This window comes from Mobula hypostoma, chromosome 8, assembly GCF_963921235.1.
Source record: "Mobula hypostoma chromosome 8, sMobHyp1.1, whole genome shotgun sequence".
Taxonomy (NCBI): domain Eukaryota; kingdom Metazoa; phylum Chordata; class Chondrichthyes; order Myliobatiformes; family Myliobatidae; genus Mobula; species Mobula hypostoma.
Window position 1 is genome coordinate 156,571,096 of NC_086104.1, and position 20,453 is coordinate 156,591,548.

General features: G+C 44.4%; 1 protein-coding gene across 1 annotated transcript in view; it reads left to right on the forward strand.

The window, feature by feature from the left end:
• The window catches only part of LOC134351229 (myoferlin-like), a 186,636-nt gene that overhangs the window by 109,098 nt on the left and 57,085 nt on the right, over nt 1-20,453 (forward strand). The window contains exons 32-38 of the mRNA XM_063057334.1: nt 5,651-5,809; nt 9,842-9,943; nt 14,521-14,682; nt 15,614-15,767; nt 17,211-17,260; nt 17,783-17,836; nt 18,429-18,527. Of these exons, the coding sequence (XP_062913404.1) occupies nt 5,651-5,809; nt 9,842-9,943; nt 14,521-14,682; nt 15,614-15,767; nt 17,211-17,260; nt 17,783-17,836; nt 18,429-18,527 (780 nt within the window). The remainder of the gene's footprint in view (nt 1-5,650; nt 5,810-9,841; nt 9,944-14,520; nt 14,683-15,613; nt 15,768-17,210; nt 17,261-17,782; nt 17,837-18,428; nt 18,528-20,453) is intronic.

The window sequence follows — 20,453 nt, forward strand, 5'->3', positions numbered from 1 at the left end:
GTAGGAGGTAAATCAGCTAGATTATTAGCATATAAATTACGAAAACAACAAGCAGACAATACAATTCATAAAATAAAGAATCCAAAGACAAAGCTTGTGGAGAGTACAATAGGGAAAATTCAAGAGAGTTTTGAAACATATTATCGAGAGCTGTACTCCCAACCCCGGGCCCCCAATGAGCCTTATATAGACAGTGTATTGAATTTTTTAGATCTACCTAAACTTACAGATTTACAAAATGAAAGTTTATTAGAACCAGTAACTGTCAAAGAACTGAACGTGGCCATCTCTAGGTTAAAGGCTGGAAAGTCCCCGGGTTCTGATGGGTTTACCTCAGAGTGGTACAAGTCCCTGAAGACACAGTTAGCCCCATTACTACTTAACACCTTTAATTGGATCTTGCAGAGAGGAGAAACTCCACCTTCCTGGAGAGAAGCGATTATTTCAGTTATTCCTAAAGAGGGTAAAGATAAACTAGAATGTGGCAATTATCAGCCAATTAGTGTTCTTAATTTAGATTACAAACTACTTACATCTATATTAGCGCGCAGATTGGAAAAGCTTTTACCTGGCCTAATCCATTTAGACCAGACTGTATTTATTCAACAAAGGCAAACACAGGACAACATAAGGAGAACTCTGCACATATTAGAACAGGTTAATAAGAACGAGACAGAGACAATGGTAGTAGGATTGGACACTGAGAAAGCTTTTGATTCGGTTAGTTGGGCATTCCTATACAGAGTGTTAGGAAGATTCGGCTTTCAAGAAAGGTTTATTAAAGTAATTCAGACTCTATATGACAGCCCTACAGCCCAAATTAAGATAAATGGGGACCTCTCTGACTCCTTCATTTTAGAGAGAGGCACTAGACAGGGATGCCCAATTTCTCCTCTCCTTTTTGCGCTATATATTGAACCACTTGCCTAACTAATAAGACAGAGCGAAATTGTAAAAGGTATCAAGGTGGCAAGGATTGAACAGAAAGTGGCGTTATTCGCAGATGATGTTTTGGTCTATCTGAGTGAACCACAAAAATCATTTATAGGATTGTTTACACTGTTGGATGAATTTGGGAACATATCAGGTTATAAAATAAATGTAAAGAAAACACAAAAAAAAAGAAACTAATGGCAAAGAGCCAGAAAGGCCTATTCCACCCTATAATCCCAATAAATAAATAAATAAATTCCTCTGTTCTACCTATAGAAAATTACTAGGTGAGCTCTCCTGTCTGCCCTGATTGAGCACAGCCATGATATTTTCCTCGTTCAGTAATGCCAACCACTCTAGCACATCTAAAACAACAGAACCCTGGAACATTAAGCTGCCAGTCCTGCCCCTCCTGCAACTAAATTTCACAGATGGCTACAATGTCATAATTCCATGTGCTGATTCATGCCCTAAGCTCATCTGCCTTTCCTACAATATTTCTTGCATTGAAATGCATGCAAATCAGAACATTAGTCCCACCATGCTCGACCTTTTGATTCCTGACTTTGTATGTAGGTTTAACAACATCTTTCTCCACAACCATTCCACCATCTGTTCTGGCATTCTGGTTCCCATTGCCCGTTTATACCCCTCCATGCAGCACCAGCAAACCTTCCCATTAGGATATTAGTCTCCCTGCAGTTCAGAGGCAAGCCATCCCGTCTGTACAGGTCCCACCTTCCTTGGAAGAGAGCTCAATGATCCAAAAAATCTGAAGCCCTCCCTCCTGCACCAACACCTGAGCCAGATATTAAACTGTGTGATCTTCCTGTTTCTGGCCTCACTAGCACATGGCATGGGTAGTGGTCCAGAGATCACAATCCTGGAGGTCCTGCCCTTTAACATAGCATCTAATTTTCTGAACTCACTATGCAGCACCTTCTCACCCATCCTACCCATGTCATTGGTACTAACGTGGCTGCTCACCCTCCCACACAAGAATGTTGTGGACTTCATCTGAGATGCCTCTGACCCCGACACTTGGGAGGCATTGAACCATCTGGGAGTCTCATTCTTGTCCACAGAACCTCCTTTCTGTTTCCCTAACCATTGAGTCCCATATCAGCTCGCCTCTTCGCTCCACTTCCCTTCTGAGCCACAGAGGCTTTCCTCCGCTAGGTCATTCTGCCCAACAATCTGCAAAGTGGTATTCTTTGCACTGTCTACCTATCCTCTTTCTCCCTCCTTTAGGTCATCCATTTACCTATGTCCTGCACCCTGGTGTAGTTATCTCCCTGTATGTCGTGTCTATCAACCCCTCAGCCTCCCAAATGATACAGAGTTCATCCAGTTCCAGATCCACCTCCTTAACACGGTCTGTTAGCAGCTGCAGCTGGATGTACTTCTTACTGGTGTTGTCATCAGGGACACTGGAGGTCTCCCTACTTTCCTACATCCTGCAAGAGGAGCGTTTCAGTCTCTTGGCTGGCATCCCCATGCTCTTAATGTACAATAAGAAATAAAAAAAAGATGAAATAATGGAAAAAAATCTGCCTATGACCAGTCTGTCCTCACTAAAGCCTCGATGAGCCAAAGTCTCAACTCCCCAACCCAACAAAGGCCCACTCACACAATAGCAACTCTGTCTAAACTTAACTCTTTTTTTTTGTCCTTGCCAGGTGCTTAATTATGCACAATCTAATGTCTACTTGGGACTGTGATGTACAAAATATGTTGACTGCCTTCGCTCACTTCTTTTAAGCACTCTCTCCCTCCAAGCAATCTGGTATCTCCTCGGGATTGTGTTGCACAAAATGTGCTAACTGTCCCTGCTCACTTCTTTTAAACTCTCTCTCCCTCCAAGCAATCCAGTTGGTAACAAAAGGTTGAACTTGGGTTGTTTTCTATGGAGTGACGGAGATTGAGGTGAGGTCTGATAGAGGTTTATAAGATTATATTGTGCCACAGTTCCGAGGAGACTGTGGTACACAAAATAATCTTATAAACCTCTATCAGATCAAAGCTCAATCTCTGTCACTCCAGATAAAACAACCCGTTTAACCTCTTGTTATAATGCCCTCTTATCCAGCCAGCAAACTGATAAACCTTTACTGCACCCTCTCAAAAGCCTTGACATCGTTCCTGTAATGGTGGAACAGAAGTGTATGCAATACTCCAGATTGTATATTTGATTCAAATAATCTGCCCTGATGAATGATGAGCAATTCACCAACTAACAGGCCAACTGCCGACGGGACATCAACTGTCTCGACTTCACCGCACCTTGTCCCCATTCCAACCTCACTCCTTCGGAACGCTCTGCTCTCCACTCCCTCCGCACTAATCCTAACATTATTAAACCCGCTGATAAGGGGGGTGCTGTTGTAGTCTGGCGTACTGACCTCTACCTTGCTGAGGCGCAGCGACAACTCGCGGATACCTCCTCTTATTTACCCCTCGATCGTGACCCCACTAAGGAGCACCAGGCCATTGTCTCCCACACTATCACCGACTTTATCCGCTCAGGGGATCTCCCATCCACTGCTACCAACCTTATAGTTCCCACACCCCGCACTTCCCGTTTCTACCTCCTACCCAAGATCCACAAACCTGCCTGTCCTGGCCAACCTATTGTCTCAGCTTGCTCCTGCCCCACCGAACTCGTTTCTGCATACCTCGACACTGTTTTATCACCCCTTGTTCAATCCCTTCCGACCTATGTTCGTGACACTTCTCACGCTCTTAAACTTTTCGATGATTTTAAGTTCCCTGGCCCCCACCGCTTTATTTTCACCATGGATGTCCAGTCCTTATATACTTCCATCCCCCATCAGGAAGGTCTCAAAGCTCTACGCTTCTTTTTGGATTCCAAACCTAATCAGTTCCCCTCTACCACCACTCTGCTCCGTCTAGCAGAATTAGTCCTTACTCTTAATAATTTCTCCTTTTGCTCCTCCCATTTCCTCCAAACTAAAGGTGTAGCTATGGGCACCCGTATGGGTCCTAGCTATGCCTGCCTTTTTGTTGGGTTTGTGGAACAATCTATGTTCCGTGCCTATTCTGGTATCTGTCCCCCACTTTTCCTTCGCTACATCGACGACTGCATTGGCGCTGCTTCCTGCACGCATGCAGAACTCGTTGACTTTATTAACTTTGCCTCCAACTTTCACCCTGCCCTCAAGTTTACCTGGTCCATTTCCGACACCTCCCTCCCCTTTCTAGATCTTTCTGTCTCTGTCTCTGGAGACAGCTTATCCACTGATGTCTACTATAAGCCTACTGACTCTCACAGCTATCTGGACTATTCCTCTTCTCACCCTGTCTCTTGCAAAAACGCCATCCCCTTCTCGCAATTCCTCCGTCTCCACCGCATCTGCTCTCAGGATGAGGCTTTTCATTCTAGGACGAGGGAGATGTCTTCATTTTTTAAAGAAAGGGGCTTCCCTTCCTCCACTATCAACTCTGCTCTTAAACGCATCTCCCCCATTTCACGTACATCTGCTCTCACTCCATCCTCCCACCACCCCACTAGGAATAGGGTTCCCCTGGTCCTCACCTACTACCCCACCAGCCTCCGGGTCCAACGTATTATTCTCCGTAACTTCCGCCACCTCCAACGGGATCCCACCACTAAGCACATCTTTCCCTCCCCCCCCCTCTGCATTCCGCAGGGATCGCTCCCTACACAACTCCCTTGTCCATTCGTCCCCCCCATCCCTCCCCACTGATCTCCCTCCTGGCACTTATCCGTGTAAGCGGAACAAGTGCTACACATGCCCTTACACTTCCTCCCTTACCACCATTCAGGGCCCCAAACAGTCCTTCCAGGTGAGGCATCACTTCACCTGTGAGTCGACTGGGGTGATATACTGCGTCCGGTGCTCCCGATGTGGCCTTTTATATATTGGTGAGACCCGACGCAGACTGGGAGACCGCTTTGCTGAACATCTACGCTCTGTCCGCCAGAGAAAGCAGGATCTCCCAGTGGCCACACATTTTTATTCCACATCCCATTCCCATTCTGACATGTCTATCCACGGCCTCCTCTACTGTAAAGATGAAGCCACACTCAGGTTGGAGGAACAACACCTTATATTCTGTCTGGGTAGCCTCCAACCTGATGGCATGAACATCGACTTCTCTAACTTCCGCTAAGGCCCCACCTCCCCCTCGTACCCCATCTGTTACTCATTTTTATGCACACATTCTTTCTCTCACTCTCCTTTTTCTCCCTCTGTCCCTCTGAATATACCTCTTGCCCATCCTCTGGGTCACCCCCCCCCCTTGTCTTTCTTCCCGGACCTCCTGTCCCATGATCCTCTCGTATCCCCTTCTGCCTATCACCTGTCCAGCTCTCGGCTCTATCCCTCCCCCTCCTGTCTTCTCCTATCATTTTGCATTTCCCCCTCCCCCTCCAGCTTTCAAATCCCTTACTCACTCTTCCTTCAGTTAGTCGTGATGAAGGGTCTCGGCCTGAAACGTCGACTGCGCCTCTTCCTATAGATGCTGCTTGGCCTGCTGCGTTCACCAGCAACTTTGATGTATGTAACTAACAGGCACTGTTTGCTCCAATGTTGTTTTGCTGACACTTTGGCAAAGCAATCAAAGTTAATTTGTTGTTTTGTAATTTGTCTTATTTCCACTTGAAGATCGATTAGTAATGTGCTCATCAAGAAGGAGCTGCGTTAATATTTGTTTGATTTTTTTTTCTCTTAAGGGCAGGCATGAGTACATGGGCGGTACCCTGTGCTATCCAAGTGTGAGATTAGATGCTTCATCACAATATGTTCCCTTGCTACGTTGGTATCCGATCTTCAAAGGAGAGAGGTTTAGCGGCGAGCTCCTATTTTCCTGTGAGCTATTTCTAAAACAAAAGGTAATTGATACCCTTGGGTTAACACAACTGCAAATTTACTTGATTTGTACATGTAATATGAAAAGGTGCATAGAGAAGCTGCAAAGCTCTTTATTTACGGTAGATAAGACTAAGGATTTAATAAAATTGTGAGGAATTCTGAGAGATTGGGTCAGATATAAACATTATCACCAGAGGGGAATTGGTACCATCCATACAAGGTATTTGTGAGACTTCTTAAAATGTTGATTTTATAACAGAGAATGCTGTGCTTATGGGATATTGGAACAGATTTAGCCGATATCAAGGGTCATGGAAAGTATGGTGATGTGGTTCTGAGACAGGGCATCAGCCATGCTGGGGAATTTGGGACCCATTGTCTGCAAATCCATGAGTCCGCCAGAGGCTGAAGAAGACAGCTGTGTAGGGGTCAAAGGGCTAACAGTGTGTGAGTGAATAGGGAGGAATAAGGCTTGTTTCGCTGTTGCTTGGTACTTTTTGTTTTGTCTTGTTCTACCAAATATTGTGGGCACGCTGTATTGGTGCCAGAATGTGTGGTGACACTTGTGGTCTGCCTCTGGCATTCTTTGGGTGCATTGGTTGTCAATACAGATGATGTGTTTCACTGTACTAAAGCTTTCTATGTACATGTGATAAATAAATCTGAACTCTCACTCTGACTTCTCATCATTTTTCTCCTGTTCTGATGAAGAGTCTCAGCCCGAAACATCGATCGTTTACTCTTTTCCATAGATGCTGCCTGGCCTGCTGAGTTTCTCCAGCATTTTGTGTGTGTTGCTAGGATTTCCAGCATCTGCAGATTTTCTCTAGTTAATAACATGTAATTTGATTTAATAGTTGAGCAACTTGAATGGCAGGATGAGTGCAACAGGTTTTGCAATAGTGAAGCACTTAGCTGAATGATTTTACAGTGTTGGACTGGGATTGGTTTAATGGCACGGGGCAGGTGTGAGGAAGAACTAACCTGTTTGCCATCATACTACACTCCAGTAAGGGAGATGGAATATTTGCAATCCATGAGATGCTGAAATACATCAGAATGAGAATAAAGCAGGGGCATTGGCAGCACAACTCCTCCGTCTCCTCCCACACCTACCCTGTCCCATTCCTTCAGCACAGGTTGACTGGCAACTCCCTAGGTGAATCACACTCCAGCTTCTACCCCTTCCCCAGCACCTACTTCCCCACTTCCACAACTAAAGGTTAACAGCACAACTCCCCCAAAACAAAACCATACAGTATAGTGTAAAGCATAGTCTTTCCACGTCAACCTACCCTCCCCCTCCCCTCCCCACCACTACCCACCAGTTCCCTTTTCAAGATCATAGACAGGAGCAGGCCATTCGGCCCTTCGAGCCAGCACCGCCATTTACTGTGATCATGGCTGATTATCCACAATCAGTACTCTGTTCCTGCCTTCTCCCCATATCCCTTGACTCCGCTATCTTTCTATCTAACTCTTTCTTGAAAGAATCCAGAGAACTGGCCTCCACTGCCTTCTGAGGCAAAGCATTCCACAGATCCACAACTCTATGTGAAAAAGTTTTTCCTCAACTCCGTTCTAAATGGTCTACCCCTTATTCTTAAACTGTGGCCTCTGGTTCTGGACTCCCCCAACATCAGGAACATGTTTCCTGCCTCTAGCATGTCCAATCCCTTAATAATCTTATATGTTTCAATCAGATCCCCTCTCATCCTTCTAAAGTCCAGTGTATACAAGCCCAGTCACTCCAATCTTTCAACATATGACATTCCTGTCATCCCTGGAATTAACCCAGTGAACCTACGCTGCACTCTCTCCATAAGAAGAATGTCCTTCCTCAAATTTGGAGACCAAAACTGCACACAATACTCCAGGTGGGGTCTCACTAGGGCCTTGTACAACTGCAGAAGGACCTCTTTGCTCCTATACTCAATTCGCCTTGTTATGAAGGCCAAAATGCCATTAGCTTTCTTCACTGCCTGCTGTACTTGCATGCTTGCTTTCAGTGACTGATGTACAAGAACACCCAGGTCTCGTTGTACTTCCCCTTTTCCTAACTTGACACCATTCGGATAGTAATCTGCCTTCCTGTTCTTGCCACCAAAGTGGATAACCTCACATTTATCCACATTAAACTGCATCTGCCCACTCACCCAACCTGTCCAAGTCACCCTGCATTCTCATAACATCCCCCTCACATTTCCCACTGTCACCCAGCTTTGTGTCATCTGCAAATTTGCTAATGTTACTTTTAATTCCTTCATCTAAATCACTAATGTATATTGTAAACAGCTGCGGTCCCAGCACCAAGTCTTGCGGTACCCCACTAGTCACTGCCTGCCATTCTGAAAAGGACCCATTAATCCCTACTCTTTGTTTCCTGTTTGCCAACCAATTTTCCATCCATGTCAATACCCTACCCCGAATACCATGTGCTCTAATTTTGCCCACTACCTCCTATTTGGGACCTTATCAAAGGCTTTCTGAAAGTCCAGGTACACTACATCCACTGGCTTTCCCATGTCCATTTTCATAGTCACATTCTCAAAAAATTCCAGAAGATTAGTCAAGCATGATTTTCCCTTCGTAAATCCATGCTGACTCTGACCTATCCTGCTACTGCTATCCAAATATGCCACTATTTCATCTTTTATAATTGACTGCAGCATCTTCCCCACCACTGATGTCAGGCTAACTAGTCTATAATTGCCTGTTTTCTCTCTCCTTCCTTTCTTAAAAAAGTCCTCCCTCACCTAAAGGGAGACAACTTCCAGTCCCTGTTCCACTTTTAAAAAGCAGCTCGCTGCTTACAGTAAACAGCATCCAGGACTGTTTAAGTACATTCTGATGTAGTATTGCATGCCTTGGTACAGAGAGACCAGCAGTGATAAAACAGCTAGTGTCACTGTCTGTTGTGACCAGGAAAGTCCTGCTTTGTAGCTGAACGCTGGACCTAGGAGGTAAAGATAGAATTAGCAGTAGAGGCACAAGCTAGGAAAATACCATGTTAATTTGGCTACTGGAGGTATTCAAGAGAAGATGGATGGTTGCAGTTTAGAGGAGCAACACCTCATGTTCTGTCTGGGTAGCCTCCAACCTGACAGCATGTACATTGATTTCTCTAACTTCATGTAATTTTTCTTCCTCCACCTCTCTTTTTCCATTCCCCATTATGCCTCCCCTCTTGTCCCTTCTCTTCTCTTCACCTGATTATAACATCCCTCTGGTGCCGTGTCTTCTTCCCTTTCTCCCATGGTGCACTCTCCTCTCCTTTCAGATTCCTCCTTCTTCAGCCTTTTATCTCTTCTACCTATACCCTCCTAGCTGCTTACTTCATCCCTGCTCCCCACTCACCCACCTCCTGTCATCTGGTCTCACCTATCACCTACCATCTTGTACTCCTCTTCCTCCCACCTTATTATTCTGGTTTCTGCTCTTTCTTTCCAGTACTGATGAAGGGTCTCGGCCCAAAACATTGACTGTTTATTTCTCTCCATAGATGCTGCCTGACCTGCTGAGTTCCTCCAGCAATTTGTGTGTGTTGCCCTGGACAAGTCCTTCACTAGAATAGAGCACTGACACAATTGCTGTATGACAGAAAAGGTGGAAGTGGTGGTTAAATTGGGATGTTAACTTCTTGATGCTGATCGAGCCAGTGGGACAGGGAAGTGATAACTGGAATTAATGTTGCAGGAACTAAAAAAGGAGAAAAATTGAAATGGAGGTGAAAACTGCAAGTGCTAGATATCTGGATAAAGGCAGAAAATGTGGGTACTCAGCAGACCAGGTAATATCTGTGGAGAGAACCAGTCATTAGCCTGAAATATAAATCCTATCCTTCTCATCAGATTCATTTATTGATTACATGTACAATACATTGAAGCATACAGTGAAATGTGTTAACTGCCAACACAACCCAAGGGTTTTCTGGGGGCAGCCCACAAGTGTCATAGAGGCTGTCTGGCATACTGACTATCTAGTATTTTCTGTGGTAAGAGTTTGAAGTTGTAGTGGTTCCTGTGTGAGATTGGGATGTTTTCCCATTGCAGAAGGAGGATCAGGACTTGCCCCCTCAGCCTCCAAGGAAGGACTCTAAGACGTATATGGTGCCACTAGGAATACGACCACAGCTACAAATGACTATGATTGAGGTGATCTTGCCTAATCTGTTCCCTTTGCTTCTGTCTTTCTCTCATACTCCAAAATCTGCTTATCCCCTGCCCCACGTCATGCTTCACCACTTATCTCCCTCAACTTTGCCCTATTACCCACCAAGACCCCAGGCTCTGCTCCACTGTTGCCCCAGCCCTGCAACCCCATCAATGACAGATTCAGATTCATTTATTTATCACATGTACGTGAAACCTATAGTGAAATATGTTGTTTGTGTTAACACCCAATGCAAACACCCAGAGCAATATCCTTGCAGGTAGGTTTGCTAGAATGGTTCGGGAGGGTTTAAACTAATTTGCAAGGGGGTTGGGACCTGGAGCGATAGAGCAGTGAAAGAAATGCATGGAGTAAAGCCAGATCTAACATATAGAGAGGCTTTGAGGAAAGAGAAGAAGAATAAACGGTGTAAAGGTAGTAAGGCAGAAGGGCTGAAGTGTGTGTACCTCAATGCAAGAAGCATCAGGAGCAAAGGTGATGAACTGAGAGCTTGGATGCATACATGGAATTATGTAGTGGCGATTAGAGAGACTTAGCTGGCGCTAGGGCAGGAATGGATTCTCAATATTCCTGGATTTCAGTGCTTTAAAAGGGCTGGGGGGTGGGGTGAGGGGAGGAGGGGTGGCATTACTGGTCAGGGATACTATTACAGCTACAGAAAGGTGGGTAATGTAGTAGGATCCTCTTTTGAGTCAGTATGGGTGGAAGTCAGGAACAGGAAGGGAGCAGTTACTCTATTGGGGGTATTCTATAGGCCCCCTGGTTGCGACAGAGATACAGAGGAGCAGATTGGGAGGCAGATTTTGGAAAGGTGCGAAAATAACAGGGTTGTTATCATGGGTGACTTTAACTTCCCTAATATTGATTGGCACCTGTTTAGTTCCAAGGGTTTAGATGGAGCAGAGATTGTTAAGTGTGTCCAGGACGGATTCCTGTCATGGTATGTGGACAGGCCGACTAGCGGGAATGCCATACTAGATCTAGTACTAGGTAAATAACTGGGTCAGGTCACAGATCTCTCAGTGGGTGAGCATCTGCGGGACAGTGACCACCGCTCCCTGGCCTTTAGTATTATCATGGAAAAGGATAGAATCAGAGAGGACAGGAAAATTTTTAATTGGGGAAGGGCAAATTATGAGGCTATAAGGCTAGAACTTGCGGGTATGAATTGGGATGATGTTTTTGCAGAGAAATGTACTATGGACATGTGGTCAATGTTTAGAGATCTCTTGCAGGATGTTAGGGATAAATTTGTCCTGGTGAAGATAAAGAATGGTAGGGTGAAGGAACCATGGTTGACAAGTGAGGTGGGAAATCTAGTCGGGTGGAAGAAGGCAGCATACATGAGGATTAGGAAGCAAGGATCAGATGGGTCTATTGAGGAATATAGGGAAGCAAGAAAGGGCTTAAGAAGGGGCTGAGAAGAGCAAGAAGGTGGCATGAGAAGGCCTTGGGGAGTAGGGTAAAGGAAAACACCAAGGCATTCTTCAATTATGTGAAGAACAAAAGGATGACAGGAGTGAAGGTAGGACCGATTAGAGATAAAGGTGGGAAGATGTGCCTGGAGGCTGTGGAAGTGAGCGAGGTCCTCAATTAATACTTCTCTTCAGTATTCACCAATGAGAGGGAACTTGATGATGGTGAGGACAATATGAGTGAGGTTGATGTTCTGGAGCATGTTGATATTAAGGGAGAGGAGGTGTTGGAGTTGTTTAAATACATTAGGACTGATAAGTCCCCAGGGCCTGACAGAATATTCCCCAGGCTGCTTCATGAGGCAAGGGAAGAGATTGCTGAGCCTCTGGCTAGGCTCTTTATGTCCTCGTTGTCGACGGGAATGGTACTGGTGGATTGGAGGGCGGCGAATGTTGTCCCCTTGTTCAAAAAAGGTAGTAGGGATAGTCTGGGTAATTATAGACCAGTGAGCCTTATGTCTGTGGTGGGAAAGCTGTTGGAAAAGATTCTTAGAGATAGGATCTGTGGTCTGATCAGGGACAGTCAGCATGGCTTTGTGAAGGGCAGATCGTGTCTAACAAGCCTGATAGAGTTCTTTGAGGAGGTGACCAGGCATATAGATGAGGGTAGTGCAGTGAATGTGATCTATATGGATTTTAGTAAGGCATTTGACAAGGTTCCACACGGTAGGCTTATTCAGAAAGTCAGAAGGCATGGGATCCAGGGAAGTTTGGCCAGATGGATTCAGAATTGGCTTGCTTGCAGAAGGCAGAGGGTGGTGGTGGAGGGAGTACATTCAGATTGGAGGATTGTGACTAGTGGTGTCCCACAAGGATCTGTTCTGGGACCTCTACTTCTCGTGATTTTTATTAACGACCTGGATGTGGGGGTAGAAGGGTGGGTTGGCAAGTTTGCAGATGACACGAAGGTTGGTGGTGTTGTAGATCGTGTAGAGGATTGTAGAAGATTTCAGAGAGACATTGATAGGATGCAAAAGTGGGCTGAGAAGTGGCAGATGGAGTTCAACCCGGAGAAGTGGGAAGTGGTACACTTTGGAAGGACAAACTCCAAGGCAGAGTACAAAGTAAATGGCAGGATACTTGGTAGTGTGGAGGAGCAGAGGGATCTGGGGGTACATGTCCACAGATCCCTGAAAGTTGCCTCACAGGTGGATAGGGTAGTTAAGAAAGCTTATGGGGTGTTAGCTTTCATAAGTCGAGGAATAGAGTTTAAGAGTCGCGATGTAATGATGCAGCTCTATAAAACTCTGGTTAGGCCACACTTGGAGTATTGTGTCCAGTTCTGGTCGCCTCACTATAGGAAGGATGTGGAAGCATTGGAAAGGGTACAGAGGAGATTTACCGGGATGCTGCCTGGTTTAGAGAGTATGGATTATGATCAGAGATTAAGGGAGCCAGGGCTTTACTCTTTGGAGAGAAGGAGGATGAGAGGAGACATGATAGAGGTGTACAAGATAATGAGAGGAATAGATAGAGTGGATAGCCAGCGCCTCTTCCCCAGGGCACCACTGCTCAATACAAGAGGACATGGCTTTAAGGTAAGGGGTGGGAAGTTCAAGGGGGATATTAGAGGAAGGTTTTTTACTCAGAGAGTGGTTGGTGCGTGGAATGCACTGCCTGAGTCAGTGGTGGAGGCAGATACACTAGTGAAGTTTAAGAGACTACTAGACAGGTATATGGAGGAATTTAAAGTGGGGGGTTATATGGGAGGCAGGCTTTGAGGGTTGGCACAACATTGTGGGCCGAAGGGCCTGTAATGTGCTGTACTATTCTATGTTCTATTCAAACTAAGGGCATGCGGCCCACAAGTGTCACCACACATTCTGGCACGAAAATAGCATACCTACAATGTTCAGCAGTACAACACAAACAACAGCAACAAACCAAAACAACAACAGCAAAAGAAGCCCCTGTTCTCCCTACCACCTACCACCCACCACCCACTCACACAACCCCAGGACAGTCTGCCTCTGGACCTCCAGCCTCCATTTGACTCACAGTCATCAGGCGTTCACTTTCAGGGCACACCAACTAATCGGGCCTCGACCTCCGGACTCATTGACTTTGCTAAGTGCCTCATGAAAACATTTTGTGAAAAGTAAGGGGCCTCTCCCAATTTCCAGGCCGGTCTTCATCTCTTGACTAACATCAACAATATCGCTATCACCACCCTATGCAGGAGCTCAGTGTGTGTAGATTGATGCAATTCCTGTGTTACAACAGAAGCATTTACATAGGCAGAAAAATATTTCAGCACGAGCAACACATGTCAAAGTTGCTGGTGAATGCAGCAGGCCAGGCAGCATCTCTAGGAAGAGGTACAGTCGACGTTTCAGGCCAAGACCCTTCGTCAGGACTAACTGAAGGAAGAGCTAGTAAGAGATTTGAAAGTGGGAGGGGGAGGGGAGATCCAAAATGATAGGAGAAGACAGGAGGGGGAGGGATGGAGCCAAGAGCTGGACAGGTGATTGGCAAAGGGGATATGAGAGGATCATGGGACAGGAGGCCCAGGGAGAAAGACAAGGCGGGGGAGGGACCCAGAGGATAGGCAAGGGTATAGTCAGAGGGACAGAGGGAGAAAAAGGAGAGTGAGAGAAAGAATGTGTGTATAAAAATAAATAACAGATGGGGTACGAGGGGGAGGTGGGGCATTAGCGGAAGTTAGAGAAGTCAATGTTCATGCCATTAGGTTGGAGGCTACCCAGATGGAATATAAGGTGTTGTTCCTCCAACCTGAGTGTGGCTTCATCTTTACAGTCGAGGAGGCCATGGATAGACATGTCATTGGCTCCATCCCTCCCCCTCCTGTCTTCTCCTATCATTTTGGATCTCCCCCTCCCCCTCCCACTTTCAAATCTCTTACTAACTCTTCCTTCAGTTAGTCCCGACGAAGGGTCTCGGCCTGAAACGTCGACTGTACCTCTTCCTAGAGATGCTGCCTGGCCTGCTGCGTTCACCAGCAACTTTGATGTGTGTTGCTTGAATTTCCAGCATCTGCAGAATTCCTGTTGTTTGCGTTTTTATTTCAGCACAAGCTGACTTTCTGAAAGCCTCTCTCAAACCTCTTCCAATTTCTTACTCAGATCCTTACGTGGGGATTAAGAAACCTGAAAAACTACAACATGTTGAGAGTGACAGCTCCAAGCCTAGTGGTGGAGTGCAGCGGAGAAATGATCCAGACTCTACCCATTAAAAACTACAAGAAGAATCCAAACTTTCCAACCTCAACCTTTTCTATCACAGTGGTTTGTTCTAGTGTTAATTCTCTTAACGGGACATAGAGTAGAACAGTACAGCACTAGACAACCCATTTGGCCCTTGATACTCTGCCAAAGTTAATGCCAATTTATACTGCATCATCCATATCCCTCTATTTAATTCACATTCATGTGACTATGTGAAAGCTCCTTAAACTCCACCATACTGCCTGCTTCCACTACTACCCCTGCTACCTAGTTCCGGGCACCGACCTCTCTCTGTGTCGGGGAAAAAGATAGCTAGCCCCTCATGTTGCCTCTAAACTTAACCCCTCTAACCTTAAGAGTCTTCCTGTTTGTGTATCTTCCCTGAGGGAAGGATACTGACTCTCTATCCTATTTCTGCCTCTCATAATCTTAAAATCCTCTATCAGGGCTCACCCTCAGCCTCTGATGCTGTAGGGAGAACAACCCAAGTTTGGTGAACCAACTTGTCTTCTCATCATGAAAACAGCTCAGTCCTTGTTTTGTCATCCGTATTAATAATTTGAATAAGAATGTAGGTAGCATGGTTAGTAAGTCTGCAGTGGAAGATATTTGAACTAATGAGATATTGGTTTGTCCTAGCCTTTTGTGACATAAAAATTGTGAGAAAGGGCAACATTAACTGGTCACTCCTAACTGCCCTTGAGAAAAAAGTGGTCAGCTGCCACCTTAAACTATCACGGTCATGGGCTAAAAGTATTTGCAGGGTAATGATTCCACTATTTAATTCCAACCATGAAAGAGCTGTGTTGCTATATTTTCAAGTCAAGAGGATATGCAGCTTGGGAAATCTATAGGTGGTAACATTCCTAAGTGTGTGCAGTCATCGCCTTCTTTACCTGGTAGATGTTATGGATTTGGAAGATGCTGTTAAAGCAATTCAGAAAGTTATTCAGAAGCAAAACTGTGATTTATGATCATCACCTTGCCTCAGTTTCTACCTATAGATCCCATCTACAGTCCTCCCATCGTGATAAAAGTAATGGATTATCGAGCATTTGGATACAGGCCAGTGGTGGGACAGAGTACGGTGAAATCCCTCAGCGAGTTCATCTGTGACCCTTATGCTGGGTCAAACAACAACGAAGGTAATCAGCTGAATATCATATCCTTCACTTTCTACAATCCCCACCAACTTATCACAGGTTAGTAGTGTAATTGGGCAGCACAGGCTCATTGGGCCAGGAAGGCCTGCTACCATGCTAAATCTCTAAATAATTTTTTTAAAATAAAATTATTTAGCTTTCTCATTTCCCACCCAGAAGCCTTGATTTCTATTGACCCTTTAGAAATATGATAATATCTACACAGTCACTAGTAAGGTTTCGTTATCATGGGCGATGCCTTTCTGATGTGATGTTAAACTGAAGTTATGTTATCTGGTTTCTTGTAAAAAAAAATTCTTGGATTGGAATCCCTCCATGCTTCAAAGGAGAAGGGTACCTAGGCCAAAATCCAATGGCTAACTGTTGGGTAGAAGAAGTACAGAAGATTTAACTTTCACAACATGTGGCACTTAAACTCCACTGAAGAATTCACTTCATTGAGTAAGAACAGAGCGCATTAAGAGTAGAGAGGCTGTCATCATTCAATGGATGGAACACTTGAAGGATTTCCCACCTTGGCCCTTGACTCTATTATGTGCAGTTATGGCCACTGCACTATAGAAAGGGTATGATCACCCCACACAATTATGCCATTGCTAGCATTACCAGTCTGAATAGGTAGCCTGGCTATCCTCTTATGCCCCCAGGAAGGAGTGTGAAGATTAGTCTCCCATTTCTGAATGGATTTCACAACCTACAGACTCACTTTCAAGTACTCTGCAATTCATGTTCTCAGTATTATTTATCTTTTTTTGCACAATTTGTTGTCTTTTTCACATTAGTGTTTGTCAGTCTTTGTTTATGTATAGTTTTACATAAATCCTATTGTATTACTTTATTTTCCTGTAAACCTCCAAAAATGAATCAAGATAGTATATGGTAACATACTCAGCAGCCACTTTATTAGGTACACCTGTATATCTTATTAATGCACGCACAATAATCTCTAGAGTTTACAGATAATAGTGCGAGAAGCAAAAAACATCCAGTGAGTGGCAGTTCTGTGGGTGGAAATGCCTTGTTAATGAGAGAAGTCAGAGGAGAATGACCAGGCTAGTTCAAGCTGACAGGAAAGCAACAGGAACTCAAATAACCATGTGTTACAACAGTGGTTCGTAGAAGAGCATCTATGAACACACAACACGTCAAACCCGGAAGTGGATGAGAAAACAGCAGCAGAAACCCACACTGGGTTCCAGTCCTGTACCTAATAAAGTAGCTGCTGAGTGTATACATTGATAATAAATTTACTTTGACTTTCAAAGTTCATAGTAAATTTATTATCAAAGTACATATATGTCACCAAATACTTTGATTTGGTAGTGTGGGCAAGCTACTGGGTCCCTAACATTCAACCTGTGTTGTGTGAGCTTGTGTTCAAAACTAAGTCTATGTTTATTTGAAATATATTCTTTTCTTCCTAAGATGCAATGAATTCTACTGTGAGTTTTCATATTGAATCACCTAACATTGAGGTAAGATCATTTGTATACAAATACTGAAAGCTGGATGGAATAATGGATAATTATTTAAAGCTCAATTATTTTTTCTCAATATTGCAACTCCTGTATAGAAAGAAGATTTGGTAGCTGGAAGTTCAAAGGTTCTAAGACAATAAAAAAGAGAAAAGTTGTGAACATTTGTTAAACTTCTGGAAGGTTAAATTGATATATCACTCCAGTTTAAAAATTTAAATATAAATGGAAAGGTTGGAAGAACACTTCACAGATGCTGCATGACATGCCTGTGATTTGAACAATTTAATTTTTTATTACCCATTAGCTACTGGATTTTGCTCCAGTATTACAAGATAGATGTACGTTTATTTGTAGCAAATAGAATTGTCATTTAAATTGAGGAACAAGGATGATAGAATGATATTAAGAGGTAGAACACTAAAAGTGCAATAGTGAGTAGGGTAATGGACAAATCTTTAGATCTTCAGACTGCGGAGCATTCGTTTTAATCTGATGAGTTGAAGCAGCATTGTCTTTCAGGGTTCAGATGAAGATGGAGAGAAGTTGAATCAGGAAGCCCCAGAAGGTGTTTTGGTGAGTTAATACTTGGAAAATTAGCTGGTTTCTTTCAGGTAGGATCCTGCTGCTAAAAATATACTTTACTGCTGCTTCTGGATTTTGTCCAGATCTGGGACTCTTCTGGAGATCTTCCCATTCTTGAAACTGTAGTTGTTGTCAACATCTCTTACTTCTCCAGCATTTTCAGCAAACATCCACCCATCATGTGGTGAGTTGTTGACCAGGAAAATAGTATTTCACATTCTCTCTGTTCTAGCACTGAACAGAATTGCACTGTCATATTGGCAGAAGGGGATATGGCGGAGTCATTGTTACCCTGGAGGAGCTGTACTACATCATCTCAAAGGGTAATGGGAACAAATTCTCTCAAAATGACGTTGAAAAAAGCACTTGAAGGAAAATCTTGAATACCATAAACAAGGTACAGGACAGATGGATTAATTGGATCAGTCTTGCAAAGAACCTGTGTAGCTACAATGGGCCAAATAGCCTGCTTCTGCATTATATGAAACTTCTGGTTTTACAAGTACAAGCTCTGGTCCCTGCTTCAGAAAATATCTTCCATAGAAGCAATATGATAATCTATTTCCATTTTGATTTTCTTAAGGAAGATGATTCTATTGATTGGTGGTGTAAATTTTATGCTTCATCTGGGGAACATAATGAATATTCAGATTACCTGTTACAAGGATACGATACTATAAAGGTAAGGTGTGTTATTTCACCTGCATACTGGGTATTTAAAACTGGCTGACCCACTTGCTCCATCTCCCATCCACCCATCCTTATGTTTGAAGTTTTACTTTGGCTTGCAATCCAGCAAAGCAAAGACTTCAAATCCCTTATTGTGTTTGTTCCTCCTCATCTCACTAACCTTCTCTTTCTCACTAGCTTTCCAGAAATTCTGTACTCCAATTCTCTCCTCTTGTACATTCTCTCATACAGTGGGCTCCCAAGGTCCTAAGCTCTGAAATTCCTTCTCTATAGCTCTCCCTCTCCTTAGTCAGTAGAAGTTACATTTTGATTATCCTCTTGAGCATCAATAATGACACTTAAAATGAACTTTGTTTTGAGATTTCCTGAAAGAAATTATAAGATATTCAGAAATATAAGTCTTCCTTCATCTTTCCCTTTCCCACTTTCTTCCTATCATCCCTCCATCCTTAAGGGAGTTTGACGAGGTAGGTGGTCTGTGATGTTTCCGTCACTAGGCGACATAATTTCAGACTACCTACTTCAGCGATTTCTTTTCTCAGTATGTCATGCATGTTTGGAATTCACTACCCTTGAGGGCAGTGATAGATGATCGTGGGTTGATAAATCATTGTGAGCATATATGGTATCACTCTCGTAAAAGATCTTGAGCAATCTTATGAAGTTAAAGATTATGTATAAATGAATGTGTTGCAAACACGAGGAAATCTGCAGACTGAGCAGATCAAGCAACACACATAAAAGTTGCTGGTGAACGCAGCGGGCCAGGCAGCATCTCTAGAAAGAGGTACAGTCAACGTTTCAGGCCGAGACCCTTCGTCAGGACTAACTGAAAGAGGAGCTAGTAAGAGATTTGAAAGATTTATCAACTCCGGAGACCTTCCATCTTCAGCCACTAAACTCATAATTCCCACACCCCATACCGCTCGGTTTTACCTCCTCCCCAAGATCCACAAGCCTGACTGTCCCGGTAGACCCATAGTTTCTGCCTGCTCCTGTCCCATCAAACTTGTATCTGCCTACTTGCACTCCATTTTGTCACACATAGTTCAGTCCCTCCCCACCTACATCCGGGTACATCCCATGCCCTTCACCTCTTCAATAACTTCCAGTTCCCCGGTCTCAATTGCTTCATTTTCACAATGGATGTCCAATCCCTATACACCTCCATTCCCCATCAAGAAGGCCTCAAAGCCCTCCGCTACTTTCTGGATAATAGACCTCACCAGTTCCCCACCACCACTACCCTCCTCCGGTTGGCGGAACTGGTTCTCACACTCAATAACTTCTCTTTTGGCTCTTCCCACTTTCTTCAGACTAAGGGTGTAGCTGTGGGAACTCGCATGGGCCCTAGCTATGCCTGCCTCTTCACTTGGTTATGTGGAACAGTCTGTGCTCCAAACCTATGCTGGTAGTGCTCCCCAACTTTTCCTTCGGTACATTGAAGATTACATTGGTGCTGCTTCCTGCACCCATGCTGAGCTCGTCAATTTCTCTTCCCTTTCTCGATCTCAAGGTCTCCACCTCTGGAGACAGGCTGTCCACTGACATCTTCTACAAGCCCACTGACTCTCAAAACTACCTCAAATATACCTCTTCCCACCCCGCCACGTGCAGAAGTGCTATTCCCTATTCCTAGTTCCTCCGTCTCCGCCGCATCTGCTCCAAGAATGAGGTTTTCCTTTCCAGGACATCTCAAATGTCCACTTTCTTTAAGGATTGTGGTTTCCCTTCTGCTGTCATCAGTGATGCCCTTACCCGCATCTCCTCCATTTCCCGCACTTCGGCTCTCACCCCATCCTCCCACCACCACAACAGGGACAGAGTTCCCCTTGTCCTCACCTACCACCTCACCAGCCTCCGGATCCAGCACATTATCCTCCGCAGCTTCCGCCACCTTCAACAGGACCCCACCACT